Below are 19536 nucleotides of genomic sequence, written 5' to 3'. Positions count from 1 at the left end.
CCAGATTAAGATTAGATTAGGTTAAAATAGATTCCCTACAGTGTGGAAACAGGCCCTCAGCCGAACAAGTCCACACCGACCCTCTGAAGAGCAACCCACCAAGTCCCATTCCCCTACATTTACCCCTGACTGATGCACCTTATACGATGGGCAATTTAGCATAGCCAATTCACCCAACCTGCACATTTTGGAATGTGGGAAGAAGCCGGAGTACCCAGAGGAAACCCACGCAGACAGGGGAAAATGTGCAAACTCCACACAGACAGTTGCCCAAGCGGGAATTGAACCTGGGTCCCTGGTGCTGTGAGGCAGCAGTGCTAACCACTGTGCCACCGTGCCGCCCTTAAATTAGGGGCATGGATGAGTTGGATCAAAGGGTCTGTTTCTGCGCTATATGTCTCTTTGACTCTATGACTCTAAATTAGAAATGAATTTGATCGAGTAAATAAGGTGAATCTGTTAGTGGCAGGAAGGTGGGTAACCAGAGAGACCAAGATTGGAAGTGATTTGTGAAAGACTCTGGGGGGAGATGTAGAATCAGTCTTTATTCACACGTTGATTACTGTGGTCTGGAATATGTTGGACAGTGGAAATAGATTCAGGAGGAACTTTAAAAAGGGGTAACGAGTTGGCATTGCTGGGGTACAGGGAACAGAGGATATGGTATGGGATTAATTAGATATAATGCAGAACATAGAACAGTGCAGCACAATACAGACCCTTCAGCCCTTGATGTTGTGCCCACCTTTTATCCCACTCTAAGGTCAAACTAACCTACATTCTATCCATATTTTACTATCCATGTGCCTATCTAAATTAAATGTCCCTAATGTATCTGTCTTTACTACCACTGCTGGTAGTGCATTCCACACACCCTGTGTAAAGAACCTACCTCTAACATCTCCCCTAAACCTGCCTCCAATCACCTTAAAATTATGTCCCCTTGTGGTAGTAATTTCTGCCCTGGGAAAAAAGTCTCTTGCTATTCACTGTCTCTATGCCTCTCAACATCTTGTACACCCCTATCAAGTTGCCTCTCACCCTTCTTCGCACCAAACAGAAAAGCCTTAGCTCCCCCAACCTTTCTTCATAAGACGTGCCCTCCAGTCCAGGCAGCATCCAGGTGAATCTCCTCTGCACCCCCTCGAAAGCTTCCACATTCTTCCTATAATGAGGTGACCAGAACGGAACACAATATTCCAAATGTAGTCTAACAGGGCTCTATAGAGCTGCAACATAACCTTGTAGCTCTTAAACTCAGTCCCCCTGCTAATGAAAGCTAACACGCCTTCTTAATAACCCTATCAACTTGGGTGGCAACTTTGTGACATCTATTGACATGGACCCCAAGGTCCCTTTGTTCCTCAACACTGCCAAGAATCCTGCCTTCAACCCTGTATTCTGCACTCAAATTCGACCTTCCAAAATGAATCACTTCACACTTTTCCAGGTTGAACTCCATCTGCCACTTATCAGCCCAGTTCTGTATCCTGTCAATGTCCTGTTGCAACCTACAATAGCCCTCCACAATATCCACAACTCCATCAACCTTCCTGTCATTGACAAAGTTATTAACCCACCCCTCCACTTCCTCATCCAAGTCATTTTTAAAAATCACGAAGAGCAGAGATCCCAGAACACATCCTTTTGGAACACCACTGGTCACCAAGCTCCAGGCTAAATACTACTACCTCCCTCTGTTGTCTATGGTCTAGCCAATTCTGTATCCAGACAGCCAAATTTCCCTGTATTCCATGCCTCCTTACTTTCTGAATGAGCCTACTGTGGGGACCCTTATCAAACACCTTGCTAAAATCCATATACATAATTTCCACTGCTCTACCTTCATCAATGTGTTTTGTCACACCCTCAAAAAATTCAATTAGGTTTGTGAGGCATGACCTGCTCCTTTCAAAGCCATGCTAACTGCTGACTGTCTCGAATCAAACTATGGTCTTCCAAGTCACCATAAATCCTGTCTCTCAGAATCCTCTCCAATAATTTGCCCACCACTGACGTAAAACTGACTGGTCTGTAATTCCCAGGATTATCCCTATTTCCTTTATTTAACACGGAAATAACAACAAGGGAAGAACTTCAAAAGGGACAGCAAGGCTCCATGGCTTTCTTCTGTGCTATATCTTTTTATGTTTCATTGTCTTGTCCTCAGTTACCCTGCATGAGGTGGAGATGTTTAACTTGGTGACAATTTAACACACTTGCTGGTTTGCTGTTCAGAGTCAGTCATGTTGATGTGGGACTGTGATTGTCACATATTGGCGAGACTTGACCGGGTGAAGGCAGTGAATGACAATCTTATTTTTTTTGTACAAATTCACAGGATGAGGGCATGCCTGGCTAAGGCAGCATTTATTGCCCATCCCTAACTGCCCAGAGGGTAGTAAGGAGTCACCCACATTGCTGTGGGTCTGCAGTCACATGTAGCCGGACCAGGTAAGGATGGCAGTTTCCTTCCCTAAAGGACATTAGTGAATCAGATGGATTTTTCCAACAATTGGTCATCATTAGATTCTTAAATTCCAGATACTTATCGAATTCAAATTCCACCATCTGCTGTGCCAGGATTTGAACCCATGTCCCCAGAACATTACCTTGGTCTCTGGACTAACAGTCCAGCGAGTATACCGTGAGGCCATTGCCTCTCCATAGCTTCATGGTCTCGATTTCCTAACGTTTCTCAGCTGAATTAAAACTTACAATCTAGCCTCATAGGATTACATGTTGAGCGACAAGCATGTGCCTATTGTAGAAGGAGGGGTTAAAGAAAACATTCACCTATAAAGGTGACACACTCAGCTCTCATGTGGGACTGTGTCAAAAAGCCTTCTGCAAGTCGAAGTAAATCACATCTACTGTCTCCCCTTCATCAAGTCTACTCATTACATTCTCAAATATTCCAGTTGATTTGTTGAGCATTTCCCTCTGATAAAACCATGCTGACTCCGTCTGATCCTGCCACTGTTTTCTAGGGGCTCTGCTTTAAATCTTTTATAATAGATGCCAGCATTTTCCTGTAATATATTTTCCTCAGTGCGAAAAACTAAAAACATTTGTTTTCCTAACTAACTTGGTTAGTAGCCAGCAAAAGTTTCGTAATAAACCTTTGAGCACAGTGTGGATCCAGAGCCTAAGTCATCAGTAATTCCCTGTAATTTAACACAGGCTGCTTCCCCTGACAATGAGGCTATTTTCTGCACAGGGCAGAGTGCAGATCGAGCACAGCACTATCAGACTTGGCAGTAAGTTACAGAGTGATCGGTGTCCCTGTTAATTCCCAGCACAGAACCAGAATGTCTGCTTTTCTCAGAGTTCACTGGGAGCCCTGTCCTCTCTTCCACAGGCTTTCCTTGATTTCTCAAACATCACCTTTACTGAGTTACAAGTCTCCCGCCTCCCCCCTCCTGCCTCCAGCCCTGGCAATAGCACAAACTATTAAACCAGCTCAAGCAAAGCAAGACAATGGGTGTCTGGCAGATAGTGCAGAGCTGAGGGGAGATTTATTACCTGGTAATTTTCACTTCCACACTAAGCAACTCCCTCTTTTACAAAACCTCTAGGCTCCAACAAAGTGTTGAGAGAGTCAGCAGCTGCCAAGAGCTGCAAAGCCTGAGTTGGCAGCAGCTCCCAGTACAGAGCTGGAAAACCGTAGGGAAGCTGAAAGGGGAACAGGACTGTCTCCGATGGTCAATAGGACACTGAAGATTTAGACAGGTACAAGATCAGGACCTGCACCGTGGGTCATTGGAGCTATCTCTTGCTCTCAATCTTTTCCTTTCTCTTTGTCTCTCTCTCCCCATTTCCAGTTGTCTGTCAACGTTTCTCCAATGAGTTTTCCTCTCACTGTCTCTCTCTTTGTGTTTGATCCTCCTCTCTCCATCTCCCATGTTCTCTTTCCGTCCCACACTCTGATGACTCAGCTTTACACTTTCTCCATTCACTCTCTTCCTCCTAATCTCTCTCTGCCTCGATTGTGTTTTGTTCTTTCAGTCAAACCCCCCTCACCTACTCACTCTGTGTCTCTTCCTCTCTCGACTAAGTCACCTCTCCCTCCTTCTGCCATGTTTCTCTCTCACTTTTTACCTCTTTGTCTCTCTCTCTCTCTCTCTCCCCCTCTCTTTGTCTTTTCTCTCTCAGTCACACTCTTTCTCTCTGCATTGCCCTCTCTGGCTCACTTCTCAGTGGTCTTACCTTAACTAGACAAGAGTGAAACTCAAACTTATTGATAGATGCAGGGTATTAGCAAAAATTCAACAGTGGGAATAATAACTCCAATCATTTGCATAGAACTTTACTCTGTGTCTAACCCCAGCCTGTCCCTATCCTGTGAGTGTTTCAAAGGGACAGTGTAAAGGGATCTTTACTCTGTATCTCACCCTGTGCTGTCCCTGTCCTGGGAGAGTGTGATGGAGGACAGTGTACAGGGAGCTTAACTATTGTTCCCTAAGCTCAGAGAAAGGTTTTTTCCTCTGATGTTAGGATTCTCAGTCTTACTGGCAGAAGGTGTGGATTTCCTTTGCAGAATGAGGCTGGAATGTGGGATTTGCTGACTGAAGGGTTTGTAGGAAAGCTAAGGTTGCTCAGTGAAAGAATTTGTTCTGATTTGCAGGGTTTACTGAGGAGAGAGAACGACCATCCAAAACCTGGCACACAACTGTGGGAGAACCAGCTCCAGGACTTTGACGTGAAAGAGTCGGGGTTGTCCGAGTCTTTCCTTGATCCCTTTCATCTCTCAGCTGGTGAATCTTCCAAAGTGGAAGACCTCGACTTGATCTCTTTGATCTGACCTTCAAGCTGAAGAGGACTTTGTCGACCAACAAAACGTGTCATTCAGTCTTTGCAGGCCATCCAGCTAATTTGATTGGTCAAGGAGGAGGTTAAACTATGCTCTCACTGGTTGCCTATTGGTTGGAGAAGGGGCCATCGCTGCCCGCACTGCGGAACTTCATGTTCCTCCTCTTCATTTGTTCAGTTCGGACCCACCACCCCGATGAGGCCGAAGAGTCCATCTTTGGCTTGGGATTCCCAGGGCCAGGGCGAACCAACTGTAAGCCCATTCCCCGCAGCATGGCGCTGTGCCATGGGGTGGGCTACAGCGAGATGAGGCTGCCCAACCTCCTTGGTCATGGGACCATGAGGGAGGTCTTGCAGCAGGCTGGCTCCTGGGTTCCTCTGCTCAACAAGCAATGCCACTCTGACACCAGGAGGTTCCTCTGCTCCCTCTTTGCTCCTGTCTGCCTTAATGAGCTGCATGAATCCATCCAGCCTTGCCAATCCCTGTGCCAGGCAGTCAGGGATAGCTGCACTCCGGTGATGTCCGCTTTCGGCTTCCCATGGCCAGACATGTTGGATTGTAACCGTTTCCCGGTTGACAATGACCTTTGTATCCCTTCTGCCACCTCAGAGGAGGACGGACTCCTGCAGGAAGGTGAGTGACCCCCTTTATTTCTCTATTCACTCTGTCAGGACCATTGACCTAAGATGTTCACTCTGTTTCTCTCTCCACAGATGCTGCTGACCCCATATTTCCAACAATTTTCTCTTGGAAATAGTTGACAAAAGTGATTCTGGGCTTTATAAATGGGGCATAATGGACATTACAAAAAAGGAAAATTATGGGAACGGAAAGAACTGCAGAAGCTGTAAATCAGGAAAAAAAACAGAAGTTGCTGGAAAAGCTCAGCAGGTCTGGCAGCATCTGTGCAGAGTAATCAAAGTTAATGTTTCGGGTCCAGTGATGCTTCGGGAAAATTATGGGATTTGTTCACTCTTTCATAGCATTGCTGGCAAAGCCAGCATTTATTGCCATCCCTATTTGCCCTTGAACTGAATGGCTTGCCCGGCCGTTTCAGAGGGCAGTTAACAGTCATAGAAGGATAGAATTTCACACCACAGAAACAGGCCACCCAAAAGAGCCACTCAGCTTGAGCCATTCTCCAGCCCCGTCTCTGTAGTCCTCTAAATTCATCATTTTCAAATACGTACCCATTGCTGTGGGTCTGGAGTCCACTCAGGATGTCCTTCCCTGAAGGACAATAGTGAACCAGATGGGCTTTTACAACAATCAATAATCATTTCAAGGTCACTATCAGCAAGACTAGCTTTCAATTTCATATTTTATTCAATGAATTTAAATTTCACCAGGTGCTATTAGAATCATAGAATCCCTACAGTGTGGAAGCAGGCTATTCAGCCCATCGAATCCACACTGACCCTTTGAAGACATGATGGCTTAGTGGTTAGCACTGCTGCCTCACAGCGCCAGGGACCTGATTTCAATTTCACCCTCGGGCAACTGTCTCTGTGGAGTTTGCACTTTCTCCCCGTGTCTGTGTGGATTTACTCTGGGTGCTCCCGTTTCCTCCCATAGTCCAAAGATGAGCAAGTTAAGGGGACTGGACATGCTAAATTGTCCTATAGTGACCAGGGATATGCTGGTTAGGTGATTGGCCATGGGAAATACAGGGTTACAGGGTCTGGCTGGGATGCTGTTTGGAGGGTCAGTGTGGACTCAAATGGCCTGCTTCCACGCAGTAGTGATTCTATTCTATGCTGTGATAGGATTGGAAGCCTCCTCCCTTGAACATTAACCTGGGTCTCAACATTATAAGCTCAGCGAAATGATAACCATGTCACTGTTTCCCCTGAATATTGTGGCTGTTCCTGGGCACCCCCCACACTTGCCGAACAATGTGGAGACTTTAGAGTATATGCAGAAAAAAATTCACAAAACTAACATCCCCAGGTGTAAGGGGTTCCAGTAGGTTTTCAGTTTTGTGCTGATGTTGTTGACACTTAACTGCCCTGTGATGTGGTCTCGTCAGGAACAAACTTGCTCCCAACAGCAGTCAGTGATCCGCCCAATACTGGAACAGCATTCAGTTCTGGTCACCACATTACAGGAAGGATGTGGAGGCTTTGGAGAGGGTGCAGAAGAGGTTTACCAGGATGATGCCTGGATTAGAGGGTATGAGCTATTAGGAAAGGATAGAAAAACTCAGTTTGTTTTCTCTGGAGCAGCTACGCTGAGGGGAGACTTGATAGAAGTCAATACAATTATGAGATACATAGATAGGATTGACAGTCAGAATAATTTTCCCAGAGTTGAAATGTCTAAAACTAGGGGGCATGCATTTCAGGTGAGAGGAGAAAGTTCAAAGGAGATGTGAGGGGCAAGTTTCTATACACAGAGAGTGGTAGACGTCTGGAACGTTCTGCCAGGGGTGATGTTAGAGGCATGAAAGGTTAAGGGCGTTTAAGGGACTTTTAGAAAAGATCATGAATATACAAGGAATGGACAAATTTTTAAAATCACACCACACCAGGTTATAGTCCAACAGGTTTATTTGGAAGCACTAGTTTTTGGAGTGTTCCGAAAGCTAGTGCTTCCAAATGAACCTGTTGGACTATAATCTGGTGTTGAGAGATTTTTAAATTTGTCCATCCCAGACCAACACCGGCACCTTCGCATCATGGAAAGGAATGGAGGAATATGGACCCAGGGCAGGCAGAAGGGATTACTTTAATTTGGGGTCATGTTCGCACAACACTGTGGGCCGATGGGCGTGTCTCTGAGCTGTACTGTTCTATGTTTATGAGGGTCGCTGGATGTTGTGTTTGCAGACACTGGACTGTGAGGTCTTGGAGTGACCCTTCGAAGGAGGGTGAGTGTGATGGCAATATGGAAACTGCATTAATCTAACATGCTTTTGTTTTTCAGAACCCCAAATCTGTGAAGCATGCAAAGCTGAGGGAGGAGCTGAGAGGAGCATTCTCACACAATTGTGCAACAATGACTTTGGTAAGATTTTGGGGAACACAGTAACCCTTCCACTCAGCAACAGAGATTAAACCATTTCTGACTGCATTTAACCAGCAGCATCAATGTAGGTACTAGGGCAGTTCACAGCAGCAAACTGAACCAGATTATGGATCTGAGCAATGGCTAGAGATCTTAGAAAAGATAACTAAAAACTTTTACAAAGAGAGAGTTTTATTAATTGTCAAAAAGGAACAGAGACAAAGACAAACAAACACATAGAATGCTTGGAAAACTTAGCACATCTGGTAACATCTGCGGAGAGAGAAACAGAGTTAATATTTTGAGTCTGGTGTGACCCTCCTCCAATGCTGAGGGAACACTGCACTGTCAGAGGGTCGGTTCTGAGGGAGTGGGCACTGTCAGAGGGTCGGTTCTGAGGGAGTGCCGCACTGTCGGAGGGTTAGTGCTGAGGGAGTGCCGCACTGTCGGAGGGTCAGTGCTGAGGGAGCGCCGCACTGTCAGAGGGCCAGTGCTGAGGGACCGCCGCACTGTCAGAGAGTGAGTGCTGAGGGAGTGCCACACTGTCAGCAATGCTGTGTTACCGGCATGATATATTAAACAACGGCCCTGTAATCCCTCTCAGTTATAAATGGTCTCTTGACATTTTGAAGAAAAGGGTTGGGGTAGAAGTTTCTCCCTCCTGTACTGGCCAATATTTAATAAATGTTTACCTGTTGGCCAACATTACTGGAAGAACATTCCATTGCTTTGGAATCACACTGGGAACTTGCTGTGAATAAATTGGTTGTCAGTTCATCTACGTCTGAACAGTGATGACCTTTTCAAAGGGGCCTCATTGGCTATAAAGATTTGGTAAATCCTGAGTTGGTAAAAAGTCTCAGTAAAAGGAAAGTGCTGTCTTTTTAACCCTCTCCGTCCTTCTCTCCCCTGGGGTACCATCCGGAACTGTTGCAGTGCTGAAAATCAAAGTGAAGGAGATCTCGTACCTGGACAGAGATGCGACGATTATTCCGGAAGGCCGAAGCAGGCTGCTGTACGGGCCAGAGGGATGGACTGACAGCGGGGATGAGAGGTTGGAGCTGTGGCTGCCTGGAGGCTCTGGATGTACCTGTGATGAGCTGAGGGACCTGAGCGCCTCCTATCTGCTGACAGGGAGAAAACAGGCTGAGGGGCGGCTGCTCGTCACCTCGATCAGACACTGGAGGGGAGGAAAGAGGGAGCTCCGGAAAATGACCAGGAGCTTCAAGAAAGCTCGCTGCTAATCGTCGGACATTACAGGGCAGCTCAATAAATAATATCCAACCATCCCCCGCCCCTCACATCACTGTCCCTGCAATCCTCATATCAAAACACCGTCAAGTGTTTGTTACCCTCAATTTCCTGTCCTGTGGGATCTTGCTGTCAGCAAATTAGCTGTCACCTGTTCTTCACACTTTGCGAGACCCCCAACAGAAATACAAGATTTTCTTGAAGAGGGTGTCCCACGTGTCAGTTGTGAGACAGTTCAGGGCGAGAGATCACATGTAAAGCAGGTTGTCTGTATTTCTGAGGATGATCAAAGGTACAATCCATGCCCAGAGACCCCAGGAGACCAAAACAGCACCTTAGGAGTTTTACAGCAACCTGAGAGGGAAAGTGCGGCTAGTGTAATATCTCATCTGAAAGACTGACCCTCTGACAGTGTGGCACTCCCTCATCACTGACCCTCTGACAGTGTGGCATTGCCTCATCACTGACCCTCCGACAGTGCAGCGCTCCCTCAGCACTGACCCTTTGACAGTGCAGCACTCCTTCAGTACTGACCATTTGACAGTGCAGTACTCCCTCAGCACTGACCCTCTGACAGTGCGGCACTCCTTCAGTACTGACCCTTTGACAGTGCAGTGCTCCCTTAGCCCTGACCCTCCAACATTGCGGTACTTCCTCAGAATTGACCCTCCGACAGTGCGGCGCTCACTCAGCACTGACCCGCCTGCAGTGCAGCACTCCCTCGGTACTGAACTGGGATGTTATATGTGCTGCAATATGTGCTCCTCTCTCTCAACTGGGACTTGAACCCACAGTTTTGACCCTCCGATGTGAAAGCCATCTCCCTTGACTATTATAGCCATGTGGGAATTGGGGAGAAATCAGTGAACTTCCCTGATCTGAGCCCTCAATGTCTCTTTACCAAACAGTAACTCGTGATGGGCAAGACATGCTGGACTAGCTAGCGACGCCCATATCTCCTGAATGAATAAACATTATCCAGAGCACGCCTGGATACTCTTCTATGTGTTCACACAGCTGCCTTGGGTTGGGGATCCCTTGTTTATCTCAGAGGGATAGGAAATAGACAATAAAGAAAGGGTAGTCCCAGAGTGACTGAAAGAGGAGATGTATGAGAGACACATTGTGCAAATCAGAGTGTCTTTTTTCACCATGTGAATCTCACCAAGTTTGAGATGGAACTGGACTGTTTGTGAGCCTTTCAGCACAAACTCAATGCAGTTTCCCATCACCACGGACTTGTTTATGGTCAAATATTAAATATAGAACATTTGTTCAAAGCACAGAAGTGTGCTGCACACCAAGGGATGTCCTGCTCTCCTACCTTTACCTGCTTATCTACTGCCTAGGAACCCTCCAACCACAATGGATGAATGCAGATTTTTCCAGCTTCCTCATTTCCCCTCCCCCCACCTTTTCTCAGTCCCAACCCTCAGACTCAGCACCGCCTTCTTGACCTGCAATCTTCATCCCGACCTCTCCGCTCCCACCCCCAGTCCGGCCTATCACCCTCATCTTAACGTCCTTCCACCTATTGCATTCCCAACGCCCCTCCCCCAAGTCCCTCCTCCCTACCTTTTATCTTAGCCTGCTTGGCACACTTAGCCTACCTGGCACACCCTCCTCATTCCTGAAGAAGGGCTTATGCCTGAAATGTCGATTCTCCTTCTCCTTTGATGCTGCCTGACCTGCGGCGCTTTTCCAGCAACACATTTTTAAGCTCTGCTTATCTACATCTCATTTTATTGCAATGCTTTGTATTGGTGTTTGTTCCCGCCATTGTGCATTCTTTAACCCGTTACATCACATAATAGTGACTTCACCCACTTCAGCTCACATCCCCATGTCCCCGGCAAAACCATCAGGTTTCAGAGTAGAATTAGACCATCTGGCCCATCAAGTCTGCTCCACCATTCAATCATTTTTCTCAACCCCATTCTCCTGCCTTTTCCCTGTAACATTTGATCCCATTTACTAACCAAGAACCTGTCTCTGTCTTAAGTACATTCAATGACTTTGCCTCTCCAGCCCCCTGCAGCAATGAGTCCCACAGATTCCCCACCCTCTGGCTGAAGAAACCTCTCCTCATCTCAATTCTAAAGGGTCATCCCTTCATTCTGAGGCTGTGCCCTCGGGTCTTAGTCTCTCTGAATAATGGAAACATCTTCTCCACATCCACTCTATCACGCCTCTCAATATTCAGTAAGTTTCAATCAGATTCCCCCCCTCATCCTTCTAAACTCCATTGAGGGTCAATCATGAAAATGTACAGGGTCCTCACCCGTTCCTCATATGACAATCCCTTCATCCCTGGGATCATTCTTGTAAACCTCCTCTGGCCCCCCCTCCAAGACCAGCACATCCTTCCTTAGATACGGGGCCCAAAACTGCTCACAAGATTCTGAATGTGGTCTGACCAGAGCCTTATACAGCCTCAGCAGTACAGCTCTGCTCTTGCATTCCAGCCCTCTTGAAATGAATGCTTACATTGCATCTGCCCTCCGAGCTGCCACCTAAACCTGCATGTTCACCTTCAGAGAATCCTGAACTGGGACTCCCAAGTCCCTTTGTGCTTTGGATTTCTGAAGCCTTTCAGTTTTTAGAAAATAGTCTGCGCCTCTATTCTTCCTACCAAAGGGCATAACCTCACACTTTTCCACATTGTATTCCATCTGCCACTTCCTTTCCCACTCTCCCAGCCTGTCCCAGTCCTTCTGTAGCCTCCCCACTTCCTCACCACTATCTGTCCCTCCACCTACCCTTGCGCCATCTGTAAACTGAGCAACAGTGCCCTCAGTTCCTCTGTCCAGACTGTTAATGTATAATGTGAATCGCTCTGGTCCCAACACAGACCCCTGCAGAACTCCACCAGTCACTGGCTGCCATTCTGAAACAGACCCCTTTATCCTCACTGTCTGCCTCCTGCCAGTCAGCCAATCCTGTATCCATGCCAGTACCTTGCCCCTAACACATTGGGCTCTTCCTTATTTTGCAGCCTCCTGTGTGGCACCTTGTCAAAGGCCTTCTGGAAATCCAAATAGATCGCATCCACTGGCTCTCCTTTGTCTAACTTGCTCATTGCCTCCTCAAAGAATTCAAACAGATTTGTCAGGCATGACCCTCTCCTTGATCAAGCCGTGCACTTCCACGTACTCTGCAATCTCATACGTAATAATGGATGCTAAAACCTTCCCAATGACTGAGGTCAGACTGACTCACCTAGAGTTCCTGTCCTCCGCCATCCATTCTTAAACAGGGGTGTTATATTGGCCATTTTCCAGTCCTCTGGGACTCGCTCTGACTCCAGTGATTCATGAAAGGTCACCAACAAATGTTCTGCAATCTCCTCAGCTGTCTCCTTTGGAACTCTGGGATGTAGTCCATCCTGTCCAGGTGATTTTTTTAGTTAACCTCTGCTGATTTTTCAAGGCTTCCCATTAATCTTCATCACATTGTATACTAGTGCAGTCCCACCTAATCCCACCCCTGGTTGATCAGCCATGGTCTTATCTGGCAGTTTAAACCAGGTGAGTGAAGAAGGGTCACTGAACCCGAAATGTTAATTCTGCTTTCTCTCCACAGATACTGCAAGACCTGCTGAGTTTGCACCATGTACACACACTTGCATATATATACCAATGCACATTTGTGTAAACATGCACACACATGCTTGTGTACACATACATACCAAACATACACACTCACATAAATGTGCATGGTGCACATATACACCTTTGCATGCTTACAAATATACAACACTCACCCACACACTTGTACACAAAGGTATGCACACTTACATTTCAAACTTCAATTAAACACGCACTTACAAATGCACGTGCTCACATACACCATATACACACATACACTCATGTGCATTGTGCATGCATACACACATCACTCTTACAAGCAATAACATACATGACTACATGTTCACTCACACCTTCACACTCACATACAATCATGAAAATAATCACAAGTTTACACTTATACACACACACTTACACAAAGACACATGGACACTCACAGATGCACACATTCTATTTACACTAACACACACACACACAATGATAAGGAGCATGCTAATACACACCCTCCCATGTACAGAAGCTAACACACACTAACATACACCCGTATATAAACTAATACAGACACAGGAACATGAACTCTCAGACAGACTTGGACACTCACACAAACACATTGTCAGTCATGCACGACACACAAACTCTTACACTTAAAGATACCACACCACATATCTATATAAATAACACAGATACTTGCACAACAGCAGGCACTGAGACAATCACTCACTAATGTGAACATACACACACACATTATATGTATATATATATCCATAGGGTGTGAGGGCCTGATTGTTTTTTTTCCTCATGTCTGAGCTGGCAAGGGTTAAAGGAGCAGATTGGACCTGTTCTGAGAGTGAGCAGTTTGTTTTGGATTCTGATCGAGGGGGTGTTTGATGCTGTAATGTGAGACCCAGGGGGTTTCAGGGATTTCCACACAACAGCTTGGCTTTCAGCTAAGATCAACTGTCAGACTGAAAAATAAAGACTGCTTCATATTTCCTGTTGTAATATCCAGACGTTCCTCAGCAAAAATTGTCATTTTAATGACTAAATGATTACTTAATTCATGTTTAAAATAAACTTTCTTGAAGCAGTGGCTAATGCTGCTTGTTGCAACAGTCACGAAATTACACATGAAATATTATACATCTCTCAGTAACATGAATCATAGGAGACCACTTGACACACTTTATTTATTCACTCACAGGATGTGGGCATCGCTGGTTGGGCCCAGCATTTATTGCCCCATCCCTAGTTGCCCCTGGAGAAGGTGGGGGTGAGCTGCTTTCCTGAACCGTTGCAGTCCATGAGCTGTGGGTTGACCCACAATGCCCTTAGGGAGGGAATTCCAGGATTTTGACCCAGCGACACTGAAGGAACGTTGTCGATATATTTTCAAGTCAGGATGGGGAATGGCTTGGAGAGAACTTGCAGGGGATGGTGTTCCCATGTATCTGCTGCCCTTGTCCTTCTAGATGGAAAATGATTGTGGATTTGGAAGGTGCTGTCTGAGGATCTTTTGTGAATTTCTGCAGTGCATCTTGTGGATGGCATGCACTGCTACTACTGAGCGTCAGTGGTGGAGGGAGTGGATGTTATGCCAAACAAGCCTAGTGCTTTTTCCTAAAAAAATTGGAAGGAAGAAAAAGATAGTGGGATAGCACGTTATTAAGAGATGAAATGAGGACAGTTATGTGAGATGATCTCGGTCCAGATGATGTACAGTCCATTCGGGTGGAGGTAAATAACAGCGAGGCACTAATTGGGGTGATGTACAGACCCCCAAACAGTAGCTACACGGTAAGAAAGGGCAAAAATCAAATAAAAATAGGAGGATGTAAAAGGAATAGAGCAATAAATATGGGTGATTTTAATTGATGTTATTGAGTTAATCAAATAGGAAAGGGTAACTTTGACAACAAATTCATTGAGTGGTTTGAGTTTCTGAGAGCAAAATGTCATGGAGTCAACTGTCTGATAACTGGTTATTAGGCAGATTTAATAAATGACCTCACAGCAAAAGATTCCTGAGGAAATAGTGATCATAACATGATAGAATAATATTCAGTCCGAGAGTGAGAAGCTTGGGTCGGAAACAACACTATTTAACTTAAATAAGGGGAATTACAATGAAATAAGGATATTCTACAAGTGATTTCAGACTCACAGCAATGTGATTGACTCTTAACTGTCCTCTGGGCAATTAGGAATAGGCAATAAATGCTGGTCTAGCCAGCGACCCCATCATCCTGTGAATGCACAAGTCCTTTTGTGTTGCAGCTTTCTGCACCTTTTCTCCATTTAAATAATACTTTGGTCTTTGGTTCTCCCTTCCAAAATGAAAAACTTCACATTTTCCCACATTATATTCCATTTACTAACTTTCTGCCCAATTACTTAACCTATCAAAATCACTCCGTAAACTGTATTCCTTTCACTATTTGCCACTAGTCAGCTCAGATCTGGAGACTGCTGTGCTGCTGTTGGCTCTCTGAAAGTGTGATTTTATAAGTCCCTTCCCTCTGCTGTCTTGCCTGCAAATTTACTCGATAGATCCAACTCACTTTTGAAAGTTACGAGTGAATGTGCTTCCACTTACCTTCTGGGCACTACTCTCCAGATCACAGCAACGCCCTGTTTAAGAAAAATCCCTCATCTCTCTCTCTCTCTAGTTCTTTAGCCAATGTACTTAAATTTGGCTGGGCTGCAATATAAAACAATAACAAAATACTCACCCTCCAGTTCCAGAGACCCAATTAGCGAAACCAAATTCAGACATTTCAGGGTCAGTAGCCTCAGAAGTTGTCTCTCCAATTTTCTCCAGGCATCCGGTCCAAAAGAACCTTCTAAACAAATGGCTAGTATGTGTGAGTCCCTTGTGGTTTCAGCAGCTTGAGCAAGGCCCTGGGGCAAGCTGGAACCAGTCTTCAGCACTGAGTGAGAAACTGAGTTGTTAAATTTAATCAGGTTAACATTAATTCTGGAGTTAATTATCGTTGAACATTCTGTTCCCCAGCCTCTACAGCTTTTATTAAATAACCAGCAGTACCTTAGGGATTTTAGACTCTTGCTTTTATTACTTCAAAATACTTTGACTGGAGCACATCCAATTCCTAATTTAAGATAATGCACCTATATAAGCATAGTTTAAAATCCCAGATGGTGTAATGGTACATGTGGAGCTGAGAAACACAGACAGGCTGTGTCGACTTTGAGTCCCAGTCTGATCAAATTGGCAGCACACTGTTACTGGGTTAGGAAACAAGACGTCTGTCAACCAGCTGAATTTAAGTGTAATTTGTTACTAAAATGTCTAGAAAGGAAAATTAAACTGAGTAAAGACAACCATGAAAATATTATAAATTGTCCTAAACCCTAACCCGGTTCATTCACATCCATTTGGGATGAAATTTGCTATCTTCATTGGAACACATTGTTAATTCTTTCATAGTGTGTGGGTGTCACTGACTGGGCCAGCATTTATTGCTCATCCCTAGTTGCCCCTTGAGAGTAACATTACAGCACAGGAACAGGCCCTTCAGCCCTCCAAGTCTACACCAATCCAGATCCTCGATCTAAACCTGTTGCCTATTTTCTAAAGATCTGTATCCCTCTATTCCCTACCCAATCATGTATCTGTTTAGATACATCTTGAATAACTCTATTATGCCCACCTCTGCCACTTCCATTGGAAACATGTACCAGGTACCCATTGCATAAAGAACTTGCCATGCATATCTCCCTTCAACTTTTCCCCTCTCACTTTCAACTTGTGACCCCTAGTAAGTGAGTCTCCCTCTGGAAAAAAGCTTCTTGCTATCCACCCTGTCTATACCTCTCAGGATTTCGTGGACCACAATCAGGTCCTCCCTCAACCTCCATCTTTCCAATGAAAATAATCCTAATCTACTCAACCTCTCCTCATAGCTAGCACCCTCCATACCAGGCAACATCCGGGTGAACCTCCTCTGCACTCTCTCCAAAGCATCCACATCTTTTTGGTAATGTGGCAACCAGAACTGTATGCAGTATTCCAAATGTAGCCGAACCAAAGTCCTATAGAACTGTGACATGACCTGTCAACTTTTGTACTCAATACCCTGTCCATGAAGGAAAGCATGCCATATGCCTTCTTGGAACACTCTACTGACCGGCATTACCACCTTCAGGGTACACGGACCTGAACACCTAGATCTCTCTGTACATCAATTTTCCACAGGGCTTTTCCATTTACCCTATAGTTCACTCTTGAATTGGATCTTCCAAAATGCATTATGTCGCATTTGCTCAGATTGAATGCATCTGCCATTTCTCTGCCCAACTCTCCAATGTATCTAAATTCTGCTGCATTGTCTGACAGTCCCCTTCACTATTTGCTACTCCATCAATCTTAGTGTCATCTGCAAACTTGCTAATCAGACCACCTATACCTTCCTCCAGATCATTTATGTATATCACAAACAACAGCGGTCCCAACAAGAGGTGGAGGTGAGCTGCCTTCTTGAACTACTGCAGAGCACGTGCTGTATGTAGACCCACAATGCCCTAAAGGAGGGAATTCCATGGTTTTGACCCAGTGACACTGAAGGAATGGCAATATATTTCCCAATCAGGATGGTGACTGGCTTGGAGGGAAACTTGCAGGGTTCCCATGTGTCTGCTGCCCTTGTCCTTCTAGATGCAAGTGGCTGTAGGTTTGCAGGGTGTGGTCTGGGGAAACCTGAGTTATTGACAGTTCATCCTGTACATGGCACATATTTGGAAAAATGCAATTGTAAGGACAGAACTACAGAATTGTTATAGTGTAGAAGAAGTCCATTCAACCCATCATGTCTCAATGCTCTCTGAGCATTTTAACTTTGTCAGTCTCCTGCTTTTCCCCCAGAATTCTGCAAATTGTTACTATTTAAATAATTATTCCTCTTGAATGCCTCAGTTGAACCTACCTCCACCACACTACCAGGCTGTATATTCCAGAGACCGTGCCGCCCACTAACTCTCACTGTGAACTAGATTTTTTTTCTCATTTTGTATTGCTTCTTTTGAAAAATAATTTAAAACTCTTTTCTGTCTCTTGATCTTTTTACAAGTAATAATGGTTTCTCCCCACATATTCTGATCAAGTCCAACATGATTTTGAAAACTTGTACAAAATATCCCGCTTGCCTTCTCCTCTACAAAGAAAACAATTCCAGTTTCTCCAATCTTTCCCTATCACTGAAGTATCTCATTCCTGGAACCATTCCCAGAAACCTCTGCTGCACTCTCTCCAATCCATTTACATCTTTTCTGTAATGTAGTGTTGAGAATTGTACACAATACTTCAGCTGAGGTCTATACTGTTATGAAGTCTGGGTAGTGTACTTGTAGAATGGGAGGTAGGAAGTTACAATTTGGTGTTTGTAAAGTGCTGGGGGGGGGTGCGGGGAAAGCATTGTATGGTCCCTTTGAAAGAGCATGTGGTTTTTTAAAATGTATGTCTGTGAGCAGCAACTTGGGTTTGCCAGTACACAGAGAACCTGAATTGAAAAATTTATATTGAAAGTCTACAGTTAACAGACCAAGCAGCATTTTGTTTTTACTAAGACGACAGGCATTTGAATTTAGCTAATCAATTTGAACCAGGCACTTAGATACCAAAAACCGATTAAATTTAAGTCTGATAGTTTTAACAACATAGGACCCAATACTATTATAAGAAATATCGATATTCATCAAGGGATTAAAAAGAAGGGGGCATTTGGACAAAGACCCCAGAGCAAGCTGCCATCCGCCAGAGCTAGCAGCCCTCAGCTCTCGAGAATCACTGGCTCTCATAGCCTTCTCTATGTCTTAGAGAAAGCACCATCTAAATAATAATAGTACCGACCGCACTAGTGAATATCCCTGACAGAAGAATTAAAGGAGAAGGCACAGAACATTCCGGAAGACATATAAGCTGGCTGTAAATTCTACGTTTTTTACATATGAGTGGTACTTGTATCTATTGAAACAGCATAGTATTAGAATCTTCCTTTATTCAGAAATAGTTAGTAGTGCAAAGGGATTTATTCGGTTCGTTAATCATTTAGTAATTTGTTCACTGTTAGCGTTAGATAAATAAACTGTTACTTGTTGACTTGAAAGTGAGTGTCAGGGATTTATTTTATTTAACCACGAGAAGTTGCTGAAAAGCAAGTTACACCACGTTTCACACTCCTTAGTAATTTGTTCACTGTTAGCGTTAGATAAATAAACTGTTACTTGTTGATTTGAAAGTGAGTGTCAGGGATTTATTTTATTTAACCACGAGAAGTTGCTGAAAAGCAAGTTACACCACGTTTCACACTCCTTTGACAGATTATGGGGTGAGGTTTTAGTTCTCAGAGGGGGTCAAACTCCGATTTATAACATAACCTCGCTGCACTTATTCTGTATTCCACTATTAATGATGGTAGGAATACTGAATGCTTTATTGTACAGTTCTCTCTCTCACTTTAGTGACAAATAGTTCACCTGCTCCTACACCCTCCATTAGAACACTACCATCCATTTAAACTGTCTCTCCATTTATTCTATGATTCTATAGTCGGGGTAAATGTAGAGAAATAAGGTAGGAGAATGGATCTGGGTGATTTACTCTTCGGCAGGTCGGTGTGGACTTGTGGGGCCAATGGGCCTGTTTCCACACTGTAGAGATTCTATGATTCCATGCCCTTGTCCCACAGTGTGTTTCCGCCCAATTCTCTGCATGGAACTTTTGGAACTTTGGAATTCCCTTCCTCAAAAGGCAGTAGATGTACAACCTTTAAAATATTTATCCACCTTTAACCGTTTTAAGACATCCAGCACTTCCTCCTCTGTAATCTGGACATCTTGCAAGATGTCACCATCTATTTCCTTACA

General features: G+C 44.7%; 1 protein-coding gene across 1 annotated transcript; it reads left to right on the top strand.

Moving 5' to 3' along the window:
• Positions 1 to 5061: 5061 nt before the first annotated feature.
• LOC122550968 (secreted frizzled-related protein 2-like) lies at positions 5062 to 9114 on the top strand. Its single transcript, XM_043692526.1, has 3 exons — positions 5062 to 5446; positions 7739 to 7819; positions 8756 to 9114. Exons 1-3 carry the CDS (start codon positions 5086 to 5088, stop codon positions 9061 to 9063), a joined length of 750 nt encoding a protein of 249 aa, XP_043548461.1. The 5' UTR covers positions 5062 to 5085; the 3' UTR covers positions 9064 to 9114.
• The last annotated feature ends 10422 nt before the right edge of the window (positions 9115 to 19536 follow it).

Source organism: Chiloscyllium plagiosum, chromosome 6 (genome assembly GCF_004010195.1).
Source record: "Chiloscyllium plagiosum isolate BGI_BamShark_2017 chromosome 6, ASM401019v2, whole genome shotgun sequence".
In the NCBI taxonomy this organism is placed as follows: Eukaryota; Metazoa; Chordata; class Chondrichthyes; order Orectolobiformes; family Hemiscylliidae; genus Chiloscyllium; species Chiloscyllium plagiosum.
Note: the sequence above shows the minus strand (reverse complement) of the source record. Positions and strands in the feature narration are given on the sequence as shown.

What these genes read in the sequence shown, in the direction of transcription:
- LOC122550968 (XM_043692526.1), top strand. Translation starts at nt 5,086, where the DNA reads ATGGCGCTGTGCCATGGGGTGGGCTACAGCGAGATGAGGCTGCCCAAC. An exon ending in GGACGGACTCCTGCAGGAAG is followed by an intron (nt 5,447 to 7,738) that starts GTGAGTGACCCC and finishes TTTGTTTTTCAG; the next exon opens with AACCCCAAATCTGTGAAGCA. An exon ending in ATTGTGCAACAATGACTTTG is followed by an intron (nt 7,820 to 8,755) that starts GTAAGATTTTGG and finishes GAACTGTTGCAG; the next exon opens with TGCTGAAAATCAAAGTGAAG.